Genomic DNA, 23,403 nt, shown 5'->3' on the forward strand with positions numbered 1-23,403 from the left:
TTTGTGTCAGTGATGTCGTGGCGTGGCGGGCACTGGAGAGATAATATCGACTTGATTGTGTGTTTACGGAGTCCTGTACATTTGTCTTGATTGTAGTGTACAAGTCATCCCTGTTTATAGAAGCAACTTTACCAAGAAATGTTCAGGTGGTTGTTCTATCATTCCACCCGCACGATACGGCCCGGCCTGGGATGAACATTTGTCTTCAGGACTCCGTCAATCTAAATCGTTATCAAACGTACTGCAGGTATTCTTGCCCGATGAGGTTGACGGCGTTTTGGTATTTTGATACTGGTTTCTGGTTCTGGCCAGTTTACATAACTTGCAATTGTCAAGTTTCGGATATGAGGACCGCAGCAATTGTACAAGCTTAGAGCAAGTATATCACTATCGGATACCCTTTTACTGGATGACCACCACAGCGATCGACACCAGAATCATTACGACTGTGCCCTAGAAGGAAGTCGCATATTTAACCAATCTTGTCAGAGGTCAACAGTGGCGCTGCGTGTGGACTCAAAAGTGGCTTACGACTCATAGCATGCGGCCTCAGATCCACATGTCCCGACATCATGATTTGCCCGACAACTATTCGAATATGCGTTTGAGCATCTATCTGTAAAACGGTCTGAGACCAAACAACTTGAACTTGAAGGTAGTCAACCAGCAGCGCCCTTCGCTAAGAAGTCCAGGCTGTGTCATATCAGGCGTCGCAAAAACAAACAACCGCTGCGCCGTTGGTGGATAAGGCAGTGCAGAAGTAGCGTGACGATAGTATGATAAGTATAAGCCCAGGGAGTAACCGTTTCAAATGATCGCAGTGCACGAGAGTCAATCGAATCAAACTCCGAGTTGAAGTGACAGAACAAGTCACAACCCGAGGGCCGAGTGACAACCGCCGATATATTCGGAAGGTGGTTGTTTGGCTGTATCTTTAGACTCAAACAAACAAGTAATGTATGTATCCATTCATTACCTTTCTAACAACGACAGACGACGCGTCACGATCAAGAGCTACTGGATTTTGACTGGAGTCGGAAGAAGTTGTCTATTCACTCTCTGGATCTCCCTTTTTTATACCGCATCAAACTATCATGTCCTCGTTTGTGTTCTCGTGTTATCATCTACAGGCGAGAACTAATGAGATTCACAGTAAATATGGCAGTGTCACAGATGCTATTACCCCAACGTGTGCCACGATAAAGCGCACTCCATCACATGCTAGTGCCTCAAGCACATATTCGACCCGGAAGCGAAGGCGGGTTTCCGTGGCTTCGCTTCACCTGGGACAAGATTTTGCAGGACCATTAGTACCGGAGACTCCAATCGAGGAGATAAACGTAAGAACATTGCTCAGCCAATATATCATGCTACACATAGGAGATTTAGGGAGATCGATTTGTGACAGTCCGAACTTCAACGTCATTACCATTGAATATTACACCAAGAACAAATCGTATCGCCAAATCATTTGGTCTGCTCGACGACCGTGTGTTAAGTCCTACCAAATCTCCCTCACTCTTTTCCGACCGTTGTTTTCGCTCGTTGCTTCGCCGAAGCGCTTCCGAATTGTTTTCAACTTCGCGTGCTGCATCTTCGCTCTCAGCAAAGGCCAATTTAGGGGCCCGGAACCATTTTGTACTAGCGCTCGATGGACCTGGGATGTCTACCGACATTTTCGCCTCTCCAATGGCATGGTCACATGTCAACTCCATCGGAGTTGCTTTCAGATATGATGTGTATTTTCAGAACCTTGAATCTCGGGCAGTAGTTCACCTATATCGTTCCTCGCTTTCACACGGGACGGTCCACAGTATCGATTGGGGTGGCAAAGCCAACCCTTATCTCCTCGCGCTTGGGACGACAGTCGGTGATGTCATAGTTATGGATGCCGAGAAAACAATGCAGCTTGCAGGTTGGATCGACGGTGATCATGGCATGGGAGGCATGCACTGGAATGGTGATGTCCTTGCTGTCGGCAGGACCGGAGGCAATGTGACCCTGTTCGATATCCGGATGCGGGCTGAGATAGCCAAGATTATGGGCCATAAACGCAGAGTACATGGTGTGAAATGGTCGGTCGACGGACACCACCTAGCCACAGGAGATGACAGTGGTATTGTCCACATATGGGACCATAGAGCAAGCAATCTTCTAACGAACGGTGACAAAAATATCCGCATGAAACACAAGGGTCCGGTCAAGGTATGTAGCATGATGAGATTATCCTTCCGCGGCAGTCATCGCATTTATTTTTCAAGGCCTTATCATGGAGTCCGTGGCAGCGTGGCCTGTTGGCAACTGGAGGAGGTTCCCCCGACGGTGAAATACACATTTGGAATACCGGAAAGATGACCCCATCCTCTGACCCTATCCATACCATCCCCTTACAGACGACTATCACATCTTTACACTGGTCCCTCCACTGCAAGGAACTCTTGAGCACTCACGGATCTTCGTGGGCTGTACCCCAAAGTAATGTACATCCGGCGACTCATGAATCAGCCATAGGTGTAGAAAACTCACTCGCCGTTCATTCTTACCCCTCCTGCCAACGAGTTGTTATCGTCAAAGCACACTCAGCTCCTGTGGGCCATTCTTGTATGGCCCCAGACGGGTGTTCTGTATTTACTGTCAGTCCCAAGGAGGAGACCATCAAGATGTTTAGGGTCTGGTCCGCACCCGATGACAAGGACAAGAATGAAGGCAGTGACATGACCTTCAAGTCTACCATACGATAAGGATTGCATGATGTATGTACCACTACTGCTACTACCTACGTACTTATTCATTCACAGCACGCCGCCCGCATGCTTCTATATTTTTGCATGCATATCAGTGTTGATGATTTCCTGCTCTTCCTAAATCTGCATGAGTACTTATTTGGATACCTTGGATCCACCTGGTCGGTGTCTTTGTGTCACCCTTCGCTCTGCCTTTATTCGGACTGTCCATATGGTTTACCCCAGTACGTATGATGGATGTGGTGAGTGTGTCCCGAATGAAATTATCCTTCTACAACAAATGCCTTTGCATGGATGTTATTCGGTGATTACTCCACAGGATAAACTTAAGGTATGGGAAGCCTCGGGAAGCTGCAATCAGCGGAGGCGTACAGCATGTTCCTAATCTGTTGGGGAATTAAAGCCGCCACAATTTCGCTTTGGCCAGACCCCTCGAGGCTGGCCGCGGATAGAACTTCATGTTGAACCAGTGGGCTAATCTTGGGCACTTCCCTGTAACAATCTGATCAATGTCGCTCAATCTTCCAGGGTGAACTGATCGTCATACGTATCAAACGAGAGGATTCAGATAATGAGGCAATATGTTTTTGTAGTTTTGTCGTGGTTCAAGCGGCCATACACCTGCCAGCGTCGGTCTGAATCTTACGTGTATATCTATTTTCTAGAGTCCATACTATATATGCATAGATGACTTTACCCCTTGTCAAAAGCCAATATATATGGTAGTCACATGACGTGGACGCCGGTTTGTCTCTCAAGCTGTCCACCGCCGTGACTGCGTGGTGTGAGTATTGAATTATACCTGAGTAATTCTTATTCATTCACTTCTTCGCATCGCCCCCTACCTGTCCCGTCAAGCAAGAGTCGGCTTTGTTTGATTATGGCGCCTAGTATTGTACTAATGGCACCCGGAGGTCAGCCGCAAATCAGACTCCTTTGTTTCGCAACGCTTATCTCGCTAATTCAAAACAGAACCTCAGGATGGCAATAAGCCACAGCCATTGGGAAATTTTGGCATAATACTCTTTTTCACCACTTCGACATTGTGCTTGCTTTACTTGCTTTGGCGTCGCGCAAGTGCCTTGCGTGCAGTAGTATCCCACCAGTGCGATCATCAAGTTTCGTGCCACATAATTCGGACTTATAACAGACACAGATTGCAAACATGGACGAGCACGGAAGGTCAAATTCGCCTATCCGAAGACGACGGTCCATCTGCTACCGAGTTTCTGACCGAGGCGGACGACGAAGATGTCGGAATAGTAGATGATGGTCTGACCCTGGGTCAGGACGAAGAACGACCAAGGAATGAAGTTGACACGCTATCTTCTGTTAGGCCTGGCTTCCCATCATAAAACACATATTTCATCACTTGTTTTGCTATGAGCTGCCGCTTTGTTCTACCTTTGGGGACGGTAATGCATGACCGCTATTCTCACACTGGGCTCTTATCTGACCTTCTCTATCGTCTCGCCATGCCTTGCTATCTAGATTCCGTTATGTTCGCAAGAAAGCTAGTGGACCTTGTCCTGCTATTGGCTTGTATGACAGGCTCCATGCATTGACATTTCATAGATCTGATGTCCAGTGACCACTCTTCCAAATGTCGGGCCTCATTCCAGCCAAACATTCAAAAGTACAATCAACATACAGACTTCTAGACATAAAATTTATCGAATGGTCAATCCTCGTCATGTGCACCATCCTGTTACGAAAATATGCACATTGCGCTTGCTTCTTCGTATCTTAGGACGGCATGGTGGATGTTTTAAGCTATTGTAGGGCCTGTTGCCTTCATAGATGGCGCCCACATTCTTTGATTCTTCTTCTGCATTATTATCTGTTCTTTCAGTTAAACGGTGTAGCCGCACCGATATACTCCCGGACGATTGACTTGGCGTGCACTTGTTACCACCAACGTTGAGGCAGATCGAAAGGTTACCAAGGCATAAGGCGCGGTACGTCCACTCCCAGTGTTTTCTATGTTTCGTAGCTAATGCGAATGTTCAGAGCACTTTTGCTGTCGATGATAAGTACTTCGCGCCAGACCATGCTAATATACACGAGATTGTTGTGGGCACGATGTGGGTGATTTTATGGAGTCACATGTATGCATAGTTCTCATTTTCAAGTCACATGGAACCTTTTGTGCGATCTACTCCAGTCTAGGTCTGCCGAATTGCTTAGAATGCAGTTCATACAAGATCCAATCCTTAATGCAAAGTTGAATGGGACTTTGGTCCAGGTCTTCGGGCTGCAGTGTTGGCGAATGACATATTTATAACTTCCGGGTCATTGGTGCCACTGTTTGAAACCATAGACACGTTAAATTGGCCCGGTGTTTGCGAATAACGATGCGCTCTTGCAGGAAATCATCTAAGACCAAGGGTAGATTCTATCGAATGGCACTGTTGCATCCCTCGATTCTGGCGCCTGCTTCGGTCCTTGAGCATCAAGGAATGTGTAAATCACTATGGTGTACTATCAAGTTGGTTTACGAGTTTCTGACGACGTCGCGTTGCCGCGAACGAATGCCGAATGAATCTGTTGCGCTTCGAAATTTTGGGTATGTTCGCTGTTGAAAGTCTGCGTTCTCGCTGAGATATTGATTATATTCAGCATTACTTGACGAACGCGATAGAACTAGAGGAGCGGGTGTGTACTGCCGCGTAAGCTTGTTGTCAAAATTCACTATCCAGTATTCATCTGATCCTTTTGCAGTATGTCTATGTTATTTCTTTACACTGTCTCTCCCGAATGAGTCCCCGACTTCCATGTACATCAGGTCACAGGTCTACAATAATCACTCAATAGAAATCTCGAATCCAATTTAATTGAAAATTCTGCGATGTGGCACATCGTCATTTACTGCAAATCTCTGCAGACCTACAGTCGCATTCAATCGTGATAGCGACTGGGCGCAGCACCCCTCGGGAGGCCCGGTGGTAACATGAATGACCGTACTCATTGGTGTGTAGGGTTAGAATAAGGACTTCGTGCAGCGGCTGTGCAGTACGTGGCTTCTCTTATTCGTCCGTGTGCCAGGCTCCAGCAAGCTCTGACGCCCTGTCTGCTACCTGCCGCCTTTCGGATTTTCTTTTCCCTACCCACCACTGCACAGCCTACTTTATCATTTTTCTAATATATGCATACTCAAGTCACTTAGCTACATAGATACATCCTTTTTTGAAATTCAAATTTTTCTATCCTCCGCGAGGGGATCCCCCACTAGTATCCCCAATGCATCTCTGAGTGAATACCCTGGTGTGACGTACCCGCCAGTCCGCCGTTCCCACCATCCGTTAATTTCAGACATGCGAAAATGAGATGACTTTAAAGTGCAGGTGCGATATACAAAGCTCTACATTCTTATTAGTCTACTATTGGTGCTTGTGGCCCGAACCTACTCAGTGACTGGGTCTGACGTGACACTGCTTACTGCGGCTGCCTGTAGCTAATCTCCGCTCACCGTCGGGGCCGGGTTACCCCTTCAAGCCTCTTCAAGGTTTCCACCAAAGAAAAACGCACACAATCAAGCAAATAATTTCTTTCTCACTACTCACACAACTGCACAAGAGTGCCCACAAAAAGTTTGTCAGACTTGTCAGCTGGCTAGACATTTCCATGACAGATGGTTCATTACCACGAACCGGCCCCGCATCTTTATTAACGGTAACCGAAAGTAGGAAATGTCATCGCACTGTCAATTTCGACATGGCACTGACACATCAGTGACCGCCAGCGGACAAACGTGTCGGGATTTTTGTTGGAAATCGTGCGATGCCTGGGTTGATTCCCTAGCCGGGCTGCGGGCTGCGGTGTGCAGACGGCGTGTTGATCGAAAATGTGAGTTCTACAGGACCACAGCACCTTGCCTGCTGCGTGTTCGCATGTTGGTCGTTGACTTCTAAGAACCTACCAATGCGTCAATGGTAGGGTTACTCGACCTTCGTAGCTATAGTTGGACACTCGCATCGTGGACTAAACTCGGTGAATTGCAGACCTTGAACGCATATTTTCAGCAGTACATGGCGGACTTATCTTTATCTGTGTAAGTAGTATATCTACCTGATTATGCCTCTACGACATCCCACATGCAGTCATGAACACTCACTCATCCACCTGCTGGCTTGTTAGAGTCAGCATCAGCGGGTCCGCTACAGAATGTTACAGGGTGCTACAAAGCACTCGGTAACAAATTATGTTTCCCTTCTCGAGGTCCGCAGCCCGGCAGTGGTAATTAGCTCTATATAGAGAGCCTGGGATCGTTGAAAGCATGATAGCATTAGGCTAGTACTAAAATTATGCGGCTGTCACGCGTTGAAGTGCAAATTTTGGTCGCAGCTGTGATCTTGAATGCAGCGCGCATGTAGTTCCTTCGCATCGGTAACCATACACTTTCGTGTTTCTGCGGGCGCAGCTTTTCTGTCGATAGGGCCTTCATAGCTTTACGTGACCTGTATTTGTCGCTGTAGCCGCCTGCCGTGCCGACGGGGCGTCACGATGAAGTAATCAATGTCATAATAACTGTACGTACATAGCTGCTAGGCTGGCAAAACACCTTCCTGCTTGGCATCCTTGATGGTCCTTGGAGTACTCCGGGTTCGCCCTTGTTTGTAAACAACGATAATGTTCTCCAGTTTCTCATCCTTCCTAGCATCTATTCCACAGCCGGGTCAGGAGCATCGCTCACACCAGTCACTTCCAACTCCAAACAATGACACTCCAAACGATGACACTTCAGAACCAGATGAAGTTCATTCCCAACCACTGGACTATGCTGATCCCAAGCCGAAGAAAAAAGACAAGAGGGAGAAACTTATAAACGAGGCGCGTCTCATACTCTTTTAGTCGACTCTGAAAGGCTCAACAATACATCATTTTCAGACATTCATTGTTGTACGACCCCCACCGAGTAAATCAAATCACCCGCTCAATCTCCAGGTTCAACTCGTACCCCCCCAATCTCGTCATGATCGACCCCATGCAACTGTCCAGGCGCTCGACCAGTCAGCCCCAGATACAGCTGACATCACTTCTGATTCCACCGATCTTAGGAGAACCGCTTCCGACCAGTCAGAGTCGTCTATGTTTTCAGCTTACACTTCTGCAACATCTATATCATCATTTAATTCGTCTTCAACTACGAGTTCGGGACGTCGCATGATCATTCCACTTTACAATCTCCAAGCTCACAATGTCATGACCAATGTTATAGTGGACGCTGGCACTGATGCCAAAGTGGCTAAATTCGCCAAGAGGGGTTTGGAAATTCTCGGTCTGGCCATTCTCGAACCTATTGAAGTATGGGGCACTGTACCGTTGCTAGGTGCTTTACCGCCAAGTAGCAGCGCGCGCACTAGCGTTGATGATTCAAAACGAGAACTAGGCTTGTTGTTCCCTCGGCCACCTACCCACTCCCTGAACATTAGGCCTGTTACACCCGAACTTTCCACCACTCTCCGTCCGCCTTCTTCACACACGGACATTCCTCGTAAACCAAGCTTTACCCTTGCCCCCACTACCCTAGAAGAAACTATAACTAGTAACGCACAGCCCCAGCGCGGAGGCGCTAAAAAGCTGTTTACGAAGATGTTCAAGAAAAGAAACACGTCTTCGCGAACGCTCCCATTAGTGACGGCGACTGCCGATTTGCAGGGTTCGCCAAGCATAACTCATGTTTCATCTCGCCGATCGCATGACCTACCCCCATCGAGTCCTCAAGTTCTGGATGTACCTCGTTTTAATGATAATCCTCCACGCACTTCATTGTCGGGAATTTCATCCACCGTCACACTTTGTCCCCCTGTCCTCGGTATCCAAGCTTCCCTTTATCCGTCAATATCTCCACCCAAAGGCCGACCCACCAAGTATGTTTGGGTTGTCCGTAAATGGCTGAAGGGCACGGACACGGGTATTTTGAATGGGATGATGGGTAAATTGAGCGTAAATGGGCGCGGGGATCTCGCTGGAGCGAGTGCTCCGCAGGTGGAGGTGCGTTTTGAGTGGTCACGAGGATTGAAAAAGGAAAAGGAGCGGGGTAGGAAGCCCCGTGCTGATAGGAGGCCGCCGACGCAAGGCCCCGACAGTGGGAGCGTCAGCTGCCGCGGAAGCGCGGTTGTGACATCCGAACCTCCGTTGACGAGGTTGGTTCACAAATCGCCATCTCGTTTGTGTGACCCCCCATCGACCCTCGATACGTTGCCAAAAAGCCATAGTCAATCAAGGTATTCGCACCACAGTACCAGCTCAGACGGTAGCACTAGTATTGGAAGTAGCGCTCACCGCGCAGATGACTCTGGTAATGACAGTGACGCCGAGGATTCAGAGACGCCTTGGACGTGTACTCTCACGGTACAACGCACGGGTCATCCGCCATTGATGCACAATTCCACACAGCAGGAAGACCATGTCGTCCGACTGAAAGTTGCCACACTTAAGCCGACCCCACACCATCCAAAAGTCGTCGGACTCCTGAAGGTCCCCTTTCCATTGCCAGACATAGACGTTGAGCGTCTTTCGGTGCACCGTCGTGTGGTTACTGCGCAGGGCGTTATCACAACTGCCTCTAACTCGGGCGAGTTGACGCTTACCGCTGAGGAGATCAAGGATTCGATTTCATCTACCGCTTTATGGCTTGTCGTACGAGAGGCATTCGGGGGCGTCGGCCGAGAACGCAGAAAGGGTGATGGGTGGCGAATCAGAGCCTGATCGCCCCCGGCACAGAATAATGTCTGTCCACTGCATTCTGGCCCGCGATATGTCTGCTCCGACCCCGAGTCATTCCTACCTTATCTATCTCGCAATATATATCCTCCCCCCTCACAAGGCATGCCTCTATCTCCTGGTTTTTTTTCGTCTCCCTAAGTGGGTACATCGCGCTAATGTATTGATATCGAACGCCCCTTTGCTGCTTGGTCGCTTTTAACTCATCCCTGTCATCTTTTACTCACTCACATGATACACTGAAATGCAGTTTTGTACATACTAATGGTGTGATTATATTATCTGATATGTACTCGGCACTGTACCTGATCACAATCATACATCTCGTTTCATGAATCGTATGCAGGCAAGTCATGATTGGTCGCATGATCATATGCTAGTCATATTGGTAACAACAGAACACCCACGACTCACGAGATGATCTGAGATGATGCGTTCCAACGGATAAGCGATCCCCTCGGTGGTCGAGGTGAGCAAAAACGCGTGCATAGCCTTGAGACTCATAATTCCGACATTAAATTAAGATTCCCATCTTTGAACCTCTTCGAACTAATCCAGATGGTAGATTCTAAGAAGAGACAAAGAAATCTTTCCCGCTCTAGACGGAGAGACTACGTTCCGCAGTATTAAGCAGCGCTTGTGAACAGTCGGAGGTTTTTTTGGAACAAAACAATGGCTTTTGTGTTATACCTAGGATAAATCGCACGCAATGAGTACGTAGACTGGAGTATGTATTGGGCCGATCCCGCGGCGAGCACTCCTTATACTTGCCCCACATATTACAAAAACGGGCGATCCCGTCGTCAATGTGTTTATCAGATTGACGCGTGGATCAGATGAATTGCGATCATACCGCGGACCAGCGGGGCCGAAATCATTGCCAGCGGCTTCAAGGCAACAAATGGCTTTTTTATTGGTTCGCATACGTCGATGGACCAACGGAACAGATCGAGACGAGCACGCAATCACCTTTATATGGGAAATGGCGAGATACGCGCTGACTCGGGGTACACATTGCACCCTGTTTTGCGAAGAATCGGACTCGGGCTACTGGGATGGGGAGTCAAGGTGGATTAGTCCTCCACGGAAGGGTTATAATTATCGGTGACAAAATGCCTGAAGTCAGCTTAAGTAACGATGTGTTACTTCCAACGCTGGCAGGCGCTGGCCTTTAATAACCTGTAAATGAGATTGCCACATGGTTTTGGCTTGGTAACACGCACGCACCGCACGACAACGAATAACGGAATACACCAGGCTATACCCTCAGGAGGACTGTGCAGTAGCTAACCCTAATGGATTATATCCCGTGATAGCGGCGTTTGGAGTTCATCAAGATCTTGGGCATCGGCGCATCAGAAATGCATCAAGAGTAGTATCATTCATTTCCCCGCATTTTTTTGGACTGCACGTAACCTTCTTGAAGCCAGATCCCCCTACCGTTCGGGCACCGATAGGTCTGGTTACATTGTTCATTACTACAACCCCTGAAGGCCGCACCAATGCCTCCGTAATCGGCATCTCTTGGAAGGGAAAATGCTTAACGTTCATATATGTGTCGTCTTGGGATGAAAAGGCTTCCCAGAGAGATCTCGGTTCTATTTGTACCTTGATTACAGCTAATCAAAAGACGCGTAGGGGGGGGAACTACTACAAACCTTCTGTTACTTTGCTGAGTTTGGTGCGAGGAAACCTGTGACTTCATTTATCCAAGAGACGCTTGGCCAGTCGGATCAAATTGTATTGCGGTGAAATCTTGCGACTGTTGATGACCGTGTAGATATGAACGCTCAGTTGTCTTGAAAACAGAGATGTCATCACCGAGACCTCCTTTTGCAGTTTCAGAAAACATGGACAATGCATTTTCGGGGATAACGGTTTGGACAATGCGCCGGCACGTGAGCACTCGCGATTAGTAGCCTGAGCCGGGACCGGGGAGAGTTAAATCGAGTAATGTGATTAGTCAGCATTACGGAATGTCTCAAATCTTAGATCATTGGTGTTCGAACGAACTCGGCAGTTTCTTTAATATCGGGTATAGATACACCACAACCCTCTCCGTGGCTTGCAGGGATTCGGCCTGCTAGTGAGTAGCACCCTCGGCTTTTCTGCCTTGATCGGTTTGATAGGCAGTCCACCTCCGGTTCATGGCCTTTCGCCACTTGGTCCATCACCACTTGATTGGTCGACTGAAGCTTCGTAGAAACAGCCTGAAATCAAGACACATGTCCGTCTTCTTGATCGTCTTGTTGGCACGTGGCATTTTGGGGCAGCATACTCAGATCTTGGGCCTTCAGCTATCTCTTCCCGATGTAGCGTCTGAGTTTTCATACTAGCGCGATATTTAAAATAACAATGCCGAAGCGGATTCTGGCTATACAGGCTGTACAGATGGATATACCAATTTACCCGACTATACCAGGTGCGTTAAATTCTCTAGGGACATCATAAATTGCACCAGCCATTCCTGCCCTTTCTCTCTCCATCGTTCCTCTTCTCTGCTTCCTTCTCTCCTAGACGTCGCTCTTCGTAAAACGGTAATACTGTTATAATGTCCTCACACGTACGTGGCACTCAATTCCCACATCAGTTCCCGTTTGACGTTCCACAGCCTACTAGTGGTCAATATAATTACAATCCTATGATGGATGATGAAAGCCCACGCGTCCCGCGTAGGACGGCCATGGCTTGTCAATTTTGTAGAGGTGGTGCTTTTGCGATAGTCAGTACCGCTCCGCGTACTAAGCACTCCTTTATCAAGGCCGCAAACTAAAATGTGATGGAAGTCGACCTAGTTGTGGCAACTGCAACCGCCGGGGCTATCCTTGCCTCTATACCCCTGTGTATGATATCTATCTCATTCAAGGCAGAACTCCTTTAATCACTCTTTCCAGCAGTTCGGAACAGCAAAAATAGCTACATTGCTATATACTTCTTGCAGGTTGCGTTTATTCGCCTCACGCAATTATCATTTTCGTGGCTATAATTTTCTTCGTCGAGGAACGTTCTGCCGGCCGATTCCGCTTCTTCAATTGTTACAATGAAGGACATCCCTAAGGGGATAAGTTAGCATCACTTTGACATGGACTTATCAGATATACATAGGCTACACCTGAGTAATACACACGCAGCCTCCTGTTTATAGTATTTGATCAAGCATTTTGTCTATTAAAATTTGCTTTTGGTTCTGTTTACCCACCAGCCGACTTTATGGCGCTGTGTTCCGTCGCCTTAAAAAGCATCATCTATAAGCACGATCATCTCGGGAAAATTATCACGGCATCCATGATGCATAACCGCACTTCGTAATCTGGAGCGGGAAGGTCACCCAGGTGAACAGGTGACACGTTTAAACCACGACATCGTGTCGTTGGCCATTCATTTTTATTGTCACAACAGTGACGGGACTAATCAATGAGACAGATCCCGATGGGTCCGTCGATCGCAAGTTTGAATCCTTACAGTTGTGTGCGAATGACAACCTGGTCGCAACCTAATATCGTGGTCCGACGGCCCAATTTTCGGTGTATTGAGATAATCCCATGATTCGAAATGCCGACATTGAGCCATGTATAATACACGGTCTTCAGGATCTCATTCGGGATCTCGAGGATATCTTGTGCCTGTGTCGTAAAGCGTTGCGACTGGCGTCGATGGGGAGTATAGCCTTAATATCTTTAATGAGCACCAGGTCTAGTTATTCGAGAATTTCATTCCGACTCACTGGCTGTACTCATCTACTTTATGCGATATTTTCAAGTCGGGCATCTTGATCAAGGCTACGCTTCTGATAAAGAATTACACTCGACTTATGGTTAGCTGAACAAGCCAGGCATCAATGCACGGAACCATATTTGGCCCCGCATTTTGCGATAACAATAGGAACAAGTTATCAGCACCAAGGGTCCTGTTGATGTCCGGTCAACTGAAGGCTTCGAATCTGATGTATGAATCGTTGGCTCCTATAACACATCATAAACAGGGGACGAACTTCGTCTGAGGTGCCCGCAAGATCCCCGATCAAGTTGAAGGACTTCCTTTTTGAGCACGGCCATTGTCGTGCATGACTTTTGGACAAAACTGGAGGATTAGACAGCAGTGCTGCGCATGACAGTAATCGACATACTATTTGAGGGCGATGTTGAATAGGTTTAGAGATATGCTCTAGGTTTGAGATCCACAATACTAGTCGGTATCACTGCCAAGGCAAACGATCAGCCCTCGCTTTCTCGAGTGTCTCTGAGTGCCATGCGACAAACCTGGCATAGCTATGCTTGGCTAACTTGGACCGGGGCCAATATCTGGTGTGATTCTTGCAAACGAAGAATTAGAAGCGCAGTACTGCTGTGAAGCCTATGCCAACCATAAAAATACACAGAACGTAAGTGGGCTATAAAATTGTACCATCATGATTTATTTTTGATGAGTTGCGGTGAGAACGGATCGTGGAAGCAGTAGCCAACCCGTACCTCGACATCCATAGACGAGATAGGCGTGCCTGCGAGCTCGCGAAGGTTCATGAAGCACCTTGTCACAAATGGAATATTAAGACAAGGGTGGCGAGCCAAATGTGAAGTAGCCTGAGATGGGTTCAGGGTAGCCGCGTAGCATGACTGAGGCAAAACTCTTTACTCGAGGAACTAGTCGAACTCGGATCAAGTGGGATCACATGTTTGCTCAGACGGTCTAGCGGGAACGGTGTGGAGTGGACTGCGCACCGCACCCAAACCGCACCCCACATTTGATCAAACAAACGTGGCCCGTGATGGTAGTAGAAGCGAAAGGCATGACGTAACAATCTGAAGTAAGTAAGCATTCCCAAGCTAACTTGCCGTTAGCGGTGTTTGTCGGTTCAGGTGCCAACATGAACCTCCTTGCTGAACACCACCTGCAGGAAACATCAGCTGCATTCTATATCCCAAACTTCATCTCTGAAGATGAAGAACAGTATTTGCTACGGAAAGTAAGTCGTAGCTGCACCAGTCAGTTTCTTAGGTGCGCTCCTTAGCTAGTCATCAGATAGAAGATTCCCCAAAGCAGAAATGGAAGACGTTGAACAATCGCAGGTTTGTCATGCTATCGATACGTGCGCAGCAATTCGGGGGCTAACTTGTTATTTTTATTTAGACTACAATTATGGGGTGAGTAGAGTCATCTGCTGTTGTCGAGATCCCTCACAGATCCATACAGGGGGTGAAATTCTTCAGAAGAACATTCTGTTTCGCCAGGACTTACCTCCATTCTTGAATGATTTGTGAGTCGTTTCTCAAGCTCCGGGGGGTCTATCTCAACCATCTGATCCGATCATAGTCCTGATGTTCTTGGACGTCTCAGAGGCCTTGGAGCCTTCAACCAATCATTGCACAAAGGACCCAATCACGTTATACTGAACGAAGTGAGATCATTGTGTCTCACGAATAATTTTTACATCTTTCATCGTCGTGAAAGTATCATCCAGGACAAGGCATCATGGTACGATCCGAAACATCCTATTCGACACCGATGATTGATATTCAATCTGAAGCCCCACGAAGACGGTCCCTCATATCACCCAGTAGTCGCAACTATTTCCCTAGGATCTCATACTGTCTTCCATTACTATCGGTATAATCAGGATAAACATAATCTGAGTGTTGACCCAGGATCAACTCGGATGGGACGTAGCGTCGATCCAGAGCCTTTATCATCGTTGTTTTTGGAGCCTCGCAGTGTGGTGGTTACGACTGGAGAACTTTACAGGACGCATCTGCATGGCATAGACGAGACAGAGACCGACACGTTCACTGGCGATGGCCTCCTGCTTCTTCCAAATGGATCGCACTCGCGGATTGTTAATCGCCACATGATCAAAGACGAGACAGCTTTGCGGATTATTGAATCGGGAGGGACAGTCGAGAGGACGACTAGGTACAGTCTTACTTGCCGCGATGTCGAGAAAGTGGCAAGCGGGAGGGTGGCAGGTGTCATCAATCGTACCTGACTGCGGTAGTCTATCATGGGCCTGAAAGGACAGTTCAAGTCTTTTAGGCTCTGCGAGCCTTTCTTACGTCACGGCAGTCGCGCCGGTACTTGATTTAGCCAAGGTATCGAGTAAGGTATAGTATATCATTTGATCCCAGAAGGCGTTTCCCCCCTTTCTTTTTCCTCTTCCCCACATTATCATGTGAGAATTTTCGTGGTGTCAGGGGCACTTCAACACTTCTGCTGCCTCGAGGATGCCCTTGATGCAAGGACCATCCTAATATTTCCCTTATCTCGTACACTATTCCACACGACCGCATCTTGACAGTTTCCTTTGTTGTTGCGGTATAGAAATATAGACATTCTCTCTCTCCTTAATGCGAAGATGTTCGTTTGGAGTGCTCGCTCAGCAGCACCGAGCGTCACTCGTACGACAGGTTGGATTACTCAGGGTAATCTCGTCAGTGACAAGGAATTCGTTGAAGTTGTTCGAGCGTTGTTGACGCATAAAAAACTCTCGTGGTTCCTGTGTACATATTCACTGCACGCCTGCGACAGCCGCAGTGCTCAATATTTGGATTGCGATCAATCATCAAAACCAAACGGATGAGGAGTACCTCGGAGAGTGCTGATAGGAGAATGACAGAAGAACTTCGAGACATTCTAGAAACAATAACGAGGACTTGCGAGCATTGTTTCGTCCAACGACCTCCTATGCATGCTAGTTTCAAATCCGTAGCTAACCCCAGATAACAGCATGCATATTCCCAGAAGTAAACATGCGGGGATTGTCAGGGACCGGAGTCAGTAGTTTGAGTGCTTCGCGGATCAGAACCGTCCATGAGATGATTTTTAAGAACTTTGTCGACCGTGTCCAAGGAAAAAGAAGGGCAAAGAATCCTATCAATTTTTAGATCCGAATATGCCCATGTACGCTTAAGAAACACTGATCGCGGTTAAAGAATGGACCTACCATATAATATAATCTGATACCGAACGTTGCTCAGTTTAATTTGTCGAACAAATTATGAGGACTTTCAGAAGAGATCCAATGTCTCGCTTCATTAACTCGAACATCCGTACGCGTATCCATCTCGCGAAACGACAATCTTCTCCGGCTAGAAATGACATGCATGAGACACGCCCAGACACTGGCTTGTACGCACACCACGATGTAAGTTTTGCAAATAAAACTCACCGAGGGCTTGAACCTCCCGAGGTTGTATTCCTCGCAGATTCGGAGATTAAGTGGTAAGCAACGGCTGTAAGCGCTAGTAATACATTGAAATGACATGAACATGGTGGAGTAACATAGGAGTACATACGCGATACATGTCGCCTCGTTTTTTCCACAATTGGCGAATGGAAAACACTGGCTGTGCAAGGTACTGATGGGCTCGACAATGTCTTGCCTTTCTTTTCTAGAATTAGGATGTAAGTACTGCCTCAAAGTAACGCCTCATTGTGATGACGTTCGGAATCATCCGCCAGTCTCCCCGTGGTTAGACCATATAGACTCGGAGGAAGACAGTTGATCCTTCTGTATCACCGCGCTAGCTGGGAAACGTTCATTCAGGGGTGCAAAGAACCATTGGAAAGAAGAGACGGTTGTCTTCCTTCTTCAAAGTTTGACCATAGGAGACGTGGTAATGATCGAGGGAAGCTCGTCCAAAAGTTTAAGTCTCGCCTACCATCAAGGTTTTGTTGTTAAGCTATGAACATTGAACCTTCGCGAGGACGACAAAGTTCAATTATACTGCGGAATCAGAACGGATAGACCCAAGTTCTTGCTTCTACAAGGGACTTTGTAGATTCTTGGCTATGTTTGATCGAAGCTCGAGGTGGACATCCGCCGGCACCGCTTTAGGATACCTCACATCTCGTGGCAGTGCATCATCAAATACACTTTGTCTGGAACTATGAGGACAAGAACTGCCAGTGAGGCCATGAAGGTGCCCTCGAAATGCCGAGCGGACTGCGAAATCGGCTAATGTGATTGCGCGGTACCAATAGTTGATGCTTAACTTTGGACTAAGCGTGACGCTGGACAGTATGTGTGCTCTTCCACAAACGTAGGTCAACAGTTCGTTAAAGATCTACATATAAGTGACACGATGATACAAGAAATTGATACTGCAGCTTCCCAAAAGTCCCACGCTTCCCGGCCTATCAGGACGTACTTTTTACTTGAACTGCAGCGCAAGACATCAGCGAAAAGCCTTGGAAAGAAAAAAACGACACTCACGTTCTTTCCATCTGCCCATTTCTTGCCATCGACCTCCAGATCCCATGCAAGTGCGCCCTCGAAGAAGGCTTTGTCCTCCTGGTTATCAAACACATCTAGTTTGGTGTAGTTGTAACTCTCAAAGTCCGGTGCACAGTCTACTGCTGCCTTTGACTCTTGGCCCCGCAGGATGAGCACACCAGTGATAATAGAGGCGTTGGCTTCGCCAAGCACGCCCACCGATCCAAAGAGGTATTTGCGCGATGCCTCAAGGCGGTTGAAGAAGCCACCGATCTGGTTGGAGGACATGAAAACTTGCGTGAGTTCTTCATTGTATTTGAAGTCTACGCGCCAGACGGAGAAACCCTCCTTGTCGAAGCTGAAAGTGCCTTAATCAGCACGTCCATCGAAGGAGAGGCATGTGCTTACTTGGCGTAGAACCACTCCAACGAACCATCAGCGCCGCGCGTATCTTTGTTGCTGTAAGCCCGTTTCCAGTCCTCGAGGTTAAACGTGCTCTTTGGGAGCAGTTCCAAGGGATTCTTCTCCTTGGGCTCCTCAGGCACAAGGTTGCCATCATCTTCCTCATCATCGTCCTTAGCAACTTGCTTCGGCTTCTCCTTCTTCTCTTTTGGTGCGGCAGGGGGTGCGGGCGCCTTCTCCTTTTTGGGAGGGACGTATTGCAACGCCTTCTCGGTGTACTGAGTAGGACCAAAGATATCCTCGAGTTTGGGCTGATGTACAATAGTCTCCAAGAAGCGAACAGTGTTGATGAGGTTGGCGCGCACAGCAGCGTCTACGTTGACGGAAACAACGCGCTGGAGAACAGAGGCGGTAGTGATATCAGCAAGAGTGATGCGGTCGCCAACGAGGAAGGTACGGGTGCTCAGATGGGCTTCGAGGGTGTTGAGGCCGCGCAATTGGAACTCAGCGAGGCCGGTGTGGATCTGCATGGGGTCATTGAGTGCGAACAGTTTGGTGGCGAGGAACTAACTTACGCCTTTGCTGTAGGGGATGTAGTTGTTGAGCATCCCTGTGATAAAATCGGTCTGCATAGAAAGTTCTGATTCGGAAAAGTGAACCCATTGATCGATGGCTGCAGCGTCCTCTGGTGTTGAGCCGAGAAGGCCAGAGTTGGGAGCAAGGCCGGCAACTGCAATCAAAACGTTAGTACACGGGTTTCAGCCCCACAACAACGGCACATGAAAGTGAGAACGGATAACACGATCAGAATAACATGAAACTGTCGACATTAGAGATTTAGACAGGGATAACTGTAGATCTTCTCATCCATATGGTATCCTAGATCAAGATCAACATGGAAAGTTGTATGACTCACGATACCGCGCGATCGGGGCACCCTCCGTGAGGTTGAAGCCGTTTGCGCCCTCAAAAGCGGGGATCTTTCCATGAGGGAACTTTGCAAGAAACTCTGGCTTCTGATTGTCCGAAAAGTGCTTGTACTCGGGGATCTCCAGCTCAAGACCTGCTAGTGCGCAGACGCTCCTGATCTAAAAGTCATTATGAGTCATATTAAAAACGCGAAATGATTGCACCAATTACCGTCTTGGTCTGGCGCATAGTAGGAACACAGTAGAGTTTGCCCACAGGTGCCATTTTGAAAACTTTGGCGAAGGTGGAAGATGGAATGAAAGATGAGATGAAAGGATTTGATTAGCGCGACCTCCTGAAATTTTATCGGAGCATAAGCAAAACACAGGTCCAGATAATCGCAACGAGGCCCATTAGGGCAGGCTTTATCGATCAGAGATAGGGTTCTACATCCTACTATAAATCGATGTACCAACATCCTACATTCAAAGAGATCGCCTCACAGGACGAGCCTCCGTCTGTCTGTGCCAGAGCTCTTTCTTCGGTCAAGCTCAATCAAAGCAAGAAAATCATAAACTTTTTATGTAAACGATGATATCTCCAGTGACACAATCGCCACATCGCGTCATAGCACTTCCATTGACACCAGAAGTTCCTCCAATTCAGTAACTTCTGGCAGCATCAATCACTTGCGCCTAACTCCTTCTTGGAGCGTTCTAGCATCGTAAGACTTCTGACTCTGGACTAGACCACAAGTTGACCACGAGACCCTTGTATTTGTCGAATGGCACTAGTGATCAATGTCATTGTGTGCGTCGCATCAAGGAGTTCTAGTGAGCTTACGAACATCAGACCCTCGAGCTTGGTTTGAAGCGGCTAATCGTTCTCGACGGTTGCTTTGCTTTCCAATCTAGGCTAGGTATTGTATACTTATACGTTGGATCTCTTGGTGACGCCATTATTGTACAGGCGAGTGAATATCATTCTCGCTTGTACAGTACTGGCGTCACTATTACCTTCCGACGTGATAAAGTTGATTGTCCGGCATACAAGTATTCGTAGTGACAGTTGGCATGGATAGTAATAAGTACCACGTCCGTGGTTGAATGAGGGCAAGGCCGGTGATCGCTGCCAAGTGGATGATGCTTCAGTAGTTGTCGCAATATGACTCGATGAGTAAATGGATCTGCCCCGTGCCCAGTCTCCCAATTGCGCAACGTTGAAGTGAATGACCAGTATAAACGTCCCTGACAGTCAACTGGGTCACGTTCTTGGTACGTTACAGCCGTCGGCCACCGTGGACGTACGATCGGTACCACATGCCAACCTGAATTGTTGTCTTTTGGAAACTAGTTGATTAGCATGATCATATAGCATGAGATGTATTTGCGCAAATGTAATCCACACACAACTCAGGGTGTTTGTGTTGAAATTAGAAAGAAACGGGTTCGGATCCCGCTTGCCAGGGGCTCACCTGTGAGGCTTCAGGTCGCCGGTGATGACGAAGCTCCGAGTCTTGGCGTATTACCTCCTAAAATGCAACGACAAATCTGTCTTGGTCACCGAATGCTGTGCTGGACCAGATTTCGAAAACCACTGGCAAAGTCCCTGAACCACCTCGATGATATCCACAATGGGTATCGTCAACGATAAATACGACATTCTTCTTGTGCAAAGATCAGAGCGAAGCAGAGGCAATGATAGTAGAATCATCAAATCGGCTGGGTAGTTCTTGCTAGTAAGATGTTTCCACCTGGAGAGATGATGTCACCGGTTCGTTCAATGGATGCATCAGGGAACGGACAACTTATTCCTCTGGATAGAACCTAACCCTCCCCTTTGTGACCCCCTGCACTTGATGGTAAAATGAACGAAGGAGGAAGAAGACCACGTCGACACAATACACCTGTCCGAGCTGCATCACTGTCATCACCAAGAAATATTTCATCATTGCCACCGCCGCGGCGTGGTGACTAGGCACGAATGCATGTGCAACCAACCCGCCAAGCTGTTTTGCAAACACGCTGTGGGCTACTACCTAGTTGAAACACAAATAACGCGACTAGGAACTGCAAAACATGCCTTGTAATCTCCAGTCTTCAGCATCGTAACATTATATTGACAAGGTCAGTTGGACTGGCGATGTGAACTGTAATGTAAGGCAATTCAGCATTTCGTGTCGGATGGGTGGACGTATGTTGATCCGCCGAAATAGAGCACTTACTCTCCAGTGTGGTTCTCTGCCGACAGAAACGTACTGTCAGCCCTTGCGCTTTGCACCGGTTGCTAGTGTAACAAAGACTGAGGACGGGATTGGCATAAATAGCTCACTGCCCCCGCTTGTAGCAAGCTCTCGCGTCAACTGAAATCCGGGAAGACAGGTGACGAAAATACTTTGCAATGTGATGGTGCGCGAGGGGTGTTGCGCATTGGCTGCTTAACAATGTGGACAGAATGCCAACACTAATGATGATCAACAAAAGTGCAGGCCAGGGCCTGCTTGAGCTAACCTAAACATTCAAAGATGACTCGTGTCGCTGGTTCTTGAAGCTTGAAAATTCGACGCTTGCTATACAGTGTATCAACCAAAGGAACTTGAATTTTAGAAATTCTTTAATTGAGGATTGTACAGGATAGATAGGCGCAGTCTCCGTACATTTGTGCTTCTTTGGGCACCCACTTGTTTATTTCTGTCCCGCCCTGGAGTGTAGAGATATGATTTTAGTAGGCATTGTGAGCTGAGTGTAAAAGACGTGCGGGTGAAGAGAACATCATCGTCACACAAAAGATACGAAATGAATTTGAACTATATCAAGATAATCCCTTTCGCATCTTTTGTGTGCAATGGCTTGCAAATACATTCCTTGTTCAACATGCATTTGTAGGCCGCAGAACGAGCTTCTGGAGAAGGATGCACAGTACTAGAGCAAGTCGTGGTTGGCGTGATAGTTTGGTTTTGGTTTAGTTTGGTTCCCTAAGAATAACTGAATGTGACAAACAAACAACCTCAAACGAACCAATGGACAGCGATGAAGGATCTGAGCTCTATGCCTCGGACGTCGAGCACAACTATGCCACCATCTTCAAAGAATCTGAAACTGATGGTCTGATCGACTCTTATAAGCCATCTTTTGATGCTTATTTCACGCATGCTTCCTCGCGCACGCGTACATCTACCAATGTCTTTTCACAACTTGTCGTGCCCCTCAGCCCCGAGGAGCACAACGCTGCTCTCGAACGAGCGGCCGTGCATGCTTACGCACCACAAGTTCCCTTTGATAGTTCCAATTTCAAGAGATGGGCTCGCGAGCTCGATGAAGGCTTCAATACATTGTTCTATGGACTGGGCTCGAAGCGCGGTATCCTGAACGATTTTGCAAAACATGTGTCAAGACATGGACATGTCGTCGTAGTCAACGCCTTCCACCCTTCGTTCACCGTGCGCGACATGCTTGTGTCGATTGCACGCGTCCCAGGCGTACAATCCACCTCCACTTCTGCTCCTACCCTGGAACGCGTAGCAGAGCACTTTGCAAGCCCAGACAGCCCCCATCTGTTCCTCATAGTTCATTCCATCGACCGCTCTCCAAAACTTGCACGTGCCATTTCTTCGCTCGCACTCAGCCTCCACGTACACGTTGCCGCGTCTATCGACAGGCTTAACGCGCCACTGCTCTTCAGCGCGTCTCAGCTCACAGCTAGGAAAGGTTCTTTCTTTTCTTCGGATCGTCCTACAAAAAACGTGGGGTACGGCTGGCTCTGGCACGACCTAACCACTCTTGCACCATACACCGCCGAACTTACGTTCGCTGACCGTACCTCTATTTCTGGTGCCTCATCGTCCCGTGCACGTGTAGATATCACCAATCCTGTCTCTGGCCCGCTGACCGAAACAGCGGCAATACATGTGCTCGCAGCAGTGACCGCTAAAGCCAAGAAACTATTTTCCCTGCTTGCTGCAAAGCAACTCGAGAACGCTGATTCTTCCGACGTCTCGGAAGTCAACTCCGCACATAGCCCTCATGACCAGCAGCAATTTGGCCTGACATACGATGTTCTCTTTACTTTTGCACGGGACGCGTTCATCGCCACGAATGATACTGCACTTGGAGCTCTACTTGGTGAATTCAGGGACCATGGGCTTGTGCTTAGCGCGGCTCAGCCTGGTACTAGTGGAAGTGAGGTGTTGTGGATACCTCTGAGGAAGGAGAGGCTGTCAAAGCTAGTTGGGAATCTAGATGGGAACGCAACATGATTGTGCGCCCGCCGTGGTAATCATGTATAACACGTTCTCATTAGTACAAGTGTGCAGGCGTATAATAATATAGGAGGCCGTAGGACAAAGGCTTTGTTATTTTATACAAATATGGAAGCAATCGGACCAAAATAGCCTCAATTCCGTCGGAAGCAAAGACG

At 47.8% G+C, this 23,403-nt stretch overlaps 7 protein-coding genes across 7 annotated transcripts; 6 read left to right on the forward strand and 1 right to left on the reverse strand.

Moving 5' to 3' along the window:
* Positions 1-893: 893 nt before the first annotated feature.
* EDB93DRAFT_317112 (WD40-repeat-containing domain protein) lies at positions 894-3,066 on the forward strand. The gene is made up of 5 exons (XM_041456060.1): positions 894-1,102; positions 1,154-1,340; positions 1,390-2,205; positions 2,262-2,757; positions 2,799-3,066. Exons 1-4 carry the CDS (start codon positions 1,095-1,097, stop codon positions 2,739-2,741), a joined length of 1,491 nt encoding a protein of 496 aa, XP_041308542.1. The 5' UTR covers positions 894-1,094; the 3' UTR covers positions 2,742-2,757; positions 2,799-3,066.
* Positions 3,067-3,486: 420 nt separating this feature from the next.
* On the forward strand, positions 3,487-4,431 carry EDB93DRAFT_1140650 (uncharacterized protein). Its single transcript, XM_041449282.1, has 4 exons — positions 3,487-3,658; positions 3,717-3,849; positions 3,901-4,159; positions 4,236-4,431. The coding sequence occupies exons 1-3, from the start codon at positions 3,625-3,627 to the stop codon at positions 4,097-4,099; spliced, it is 366 nt and encodes a 121-aa protein (XP_041308543.1). The 5' UTR covers positions 3,487-3,624; the 3' UTR covers positions 4,100-4,159; positions 4,236-4,431.
* A 2,850-nt stretch (positions 4,432-7,281) lies between these two features.
* EDB93DRAFT_317217 (uncharacterized protein) lies at positions 7,282-9,808 on the forward strand. Its single transcript, XM_041456061.1, has 2 exons — positions 7,282-7,574; positions 7,632-9,808. Exons 1-2 carry the CDS (start codon positions 7,374-7,376, stop codon positions 9,453-9,455), a joined length of 2,025 nt encoding a protein of 674 aa, XP_041308544.1. The 5' UTR covers positions 7,282-7,373; the 3' UTR covers positions 9,456-9,808.
* Positions 9,809-12,114: 2,306 nt separating this feature from the next.
* Positions 12,115-12,386, forward strand: EDB93DRAFT_1083571 (uncharacterized protein; the record flags this gene model as incomplete). The annotated part of the gene is made up of 2 exons (XM_041445766.1): positions 12,115-12,175; positions 12,232-12,386. The coding sequence occupies 2 exons, from the start codon at positions 12,115-12,117 to the stop codon at positions 12,384-12,386; spliced, it is 216 nt and encodes a 71-aa protein (XP_041308545.1).
* A 1,915-nt stretch (positions 12,387-14,301) lies between these two features.
* On the forward strand, positions 14,302-15,893 carry EDB93DRAFT_1140681 (uncharacterized protein). Its single transcript, XM_041449283.1, has 7 exons — positions 14,302-14,433; positions 14,490-14,536; positions 14,598-14,611; positions 14,661-14,724; positions 14,781-14,865; positions 14,919-14,942; positions 14,995-15,893. Exons 1-7 carry the CDS (start codon positions 14,335-14,337, stop codon positions 15,448-15,450), a joined length of 789 nt encoding a protein of 262 aa, XP_041308546.1. The 5' UTR covers positions 14,302-14,334; the 3' UTR covers positions 15,451-15,893.
* A 1,279-nt stretch (positions 15,894-17,172) lies between these two features.
* Positions 17,173-19,384, reverse strand: EDB93DRAFT_317417 (uncharacterized protein). The gene is made up of 6 exons (XM_041456063.1): positions 19,219-19,384; positions 18,995-19,166; positions 18,654-18,808; positions 18,085-18,602; positions 17,677-18,034; positions 17,173-17,623 (listed from the first exon to the last, which is right to left on the reverse strand). Exons 1-6 carry the CDS (start codon positions 19,270-19,272, stop codon positions 17,615-17,617), a joined length of 1,266 nt encoding a protein of 421 aa, XP_041308547.1. The 5' UTR covers positions 19,273-19,384; the 3' UTR covers positions 17,173-17,614.
* Positions 19,385-22,008: 2,624 nt separating this feature from the next.
* EDB93DRAFT_1140694 (origin recognition complex, subunit 2) lies at positions 22,009-23,389 on the forward strand. The gene has a single exon (XM_041449284.1). The coding sequence runs from the start codon at positions 22,436-22,438 to the stop codon at positions 23,240-23,242; it is 807 nt and encodes a 268-aa protein (XP_041308548.1). The 5' UTR covers positions 22,009-22,435; the 3' UTR covers positions 23,243-23,389.
* Positions 23,390-23,403: the final 14 nt, after the last annotated feature.

This window comes from Suillus bovinus (genome assembly GCF_016758785.1).
Source record: "Suillus bovinus strain UH-Sbo-P2 chromosome Unknown EDB93scaffold_21, whole genome shotgun sequence".
NCBI lineage: Eukaryota > Fungi > Basidiomycota > Agaricomycetes > Boletales > Suillaceae > Suillus > Suillus bovinus.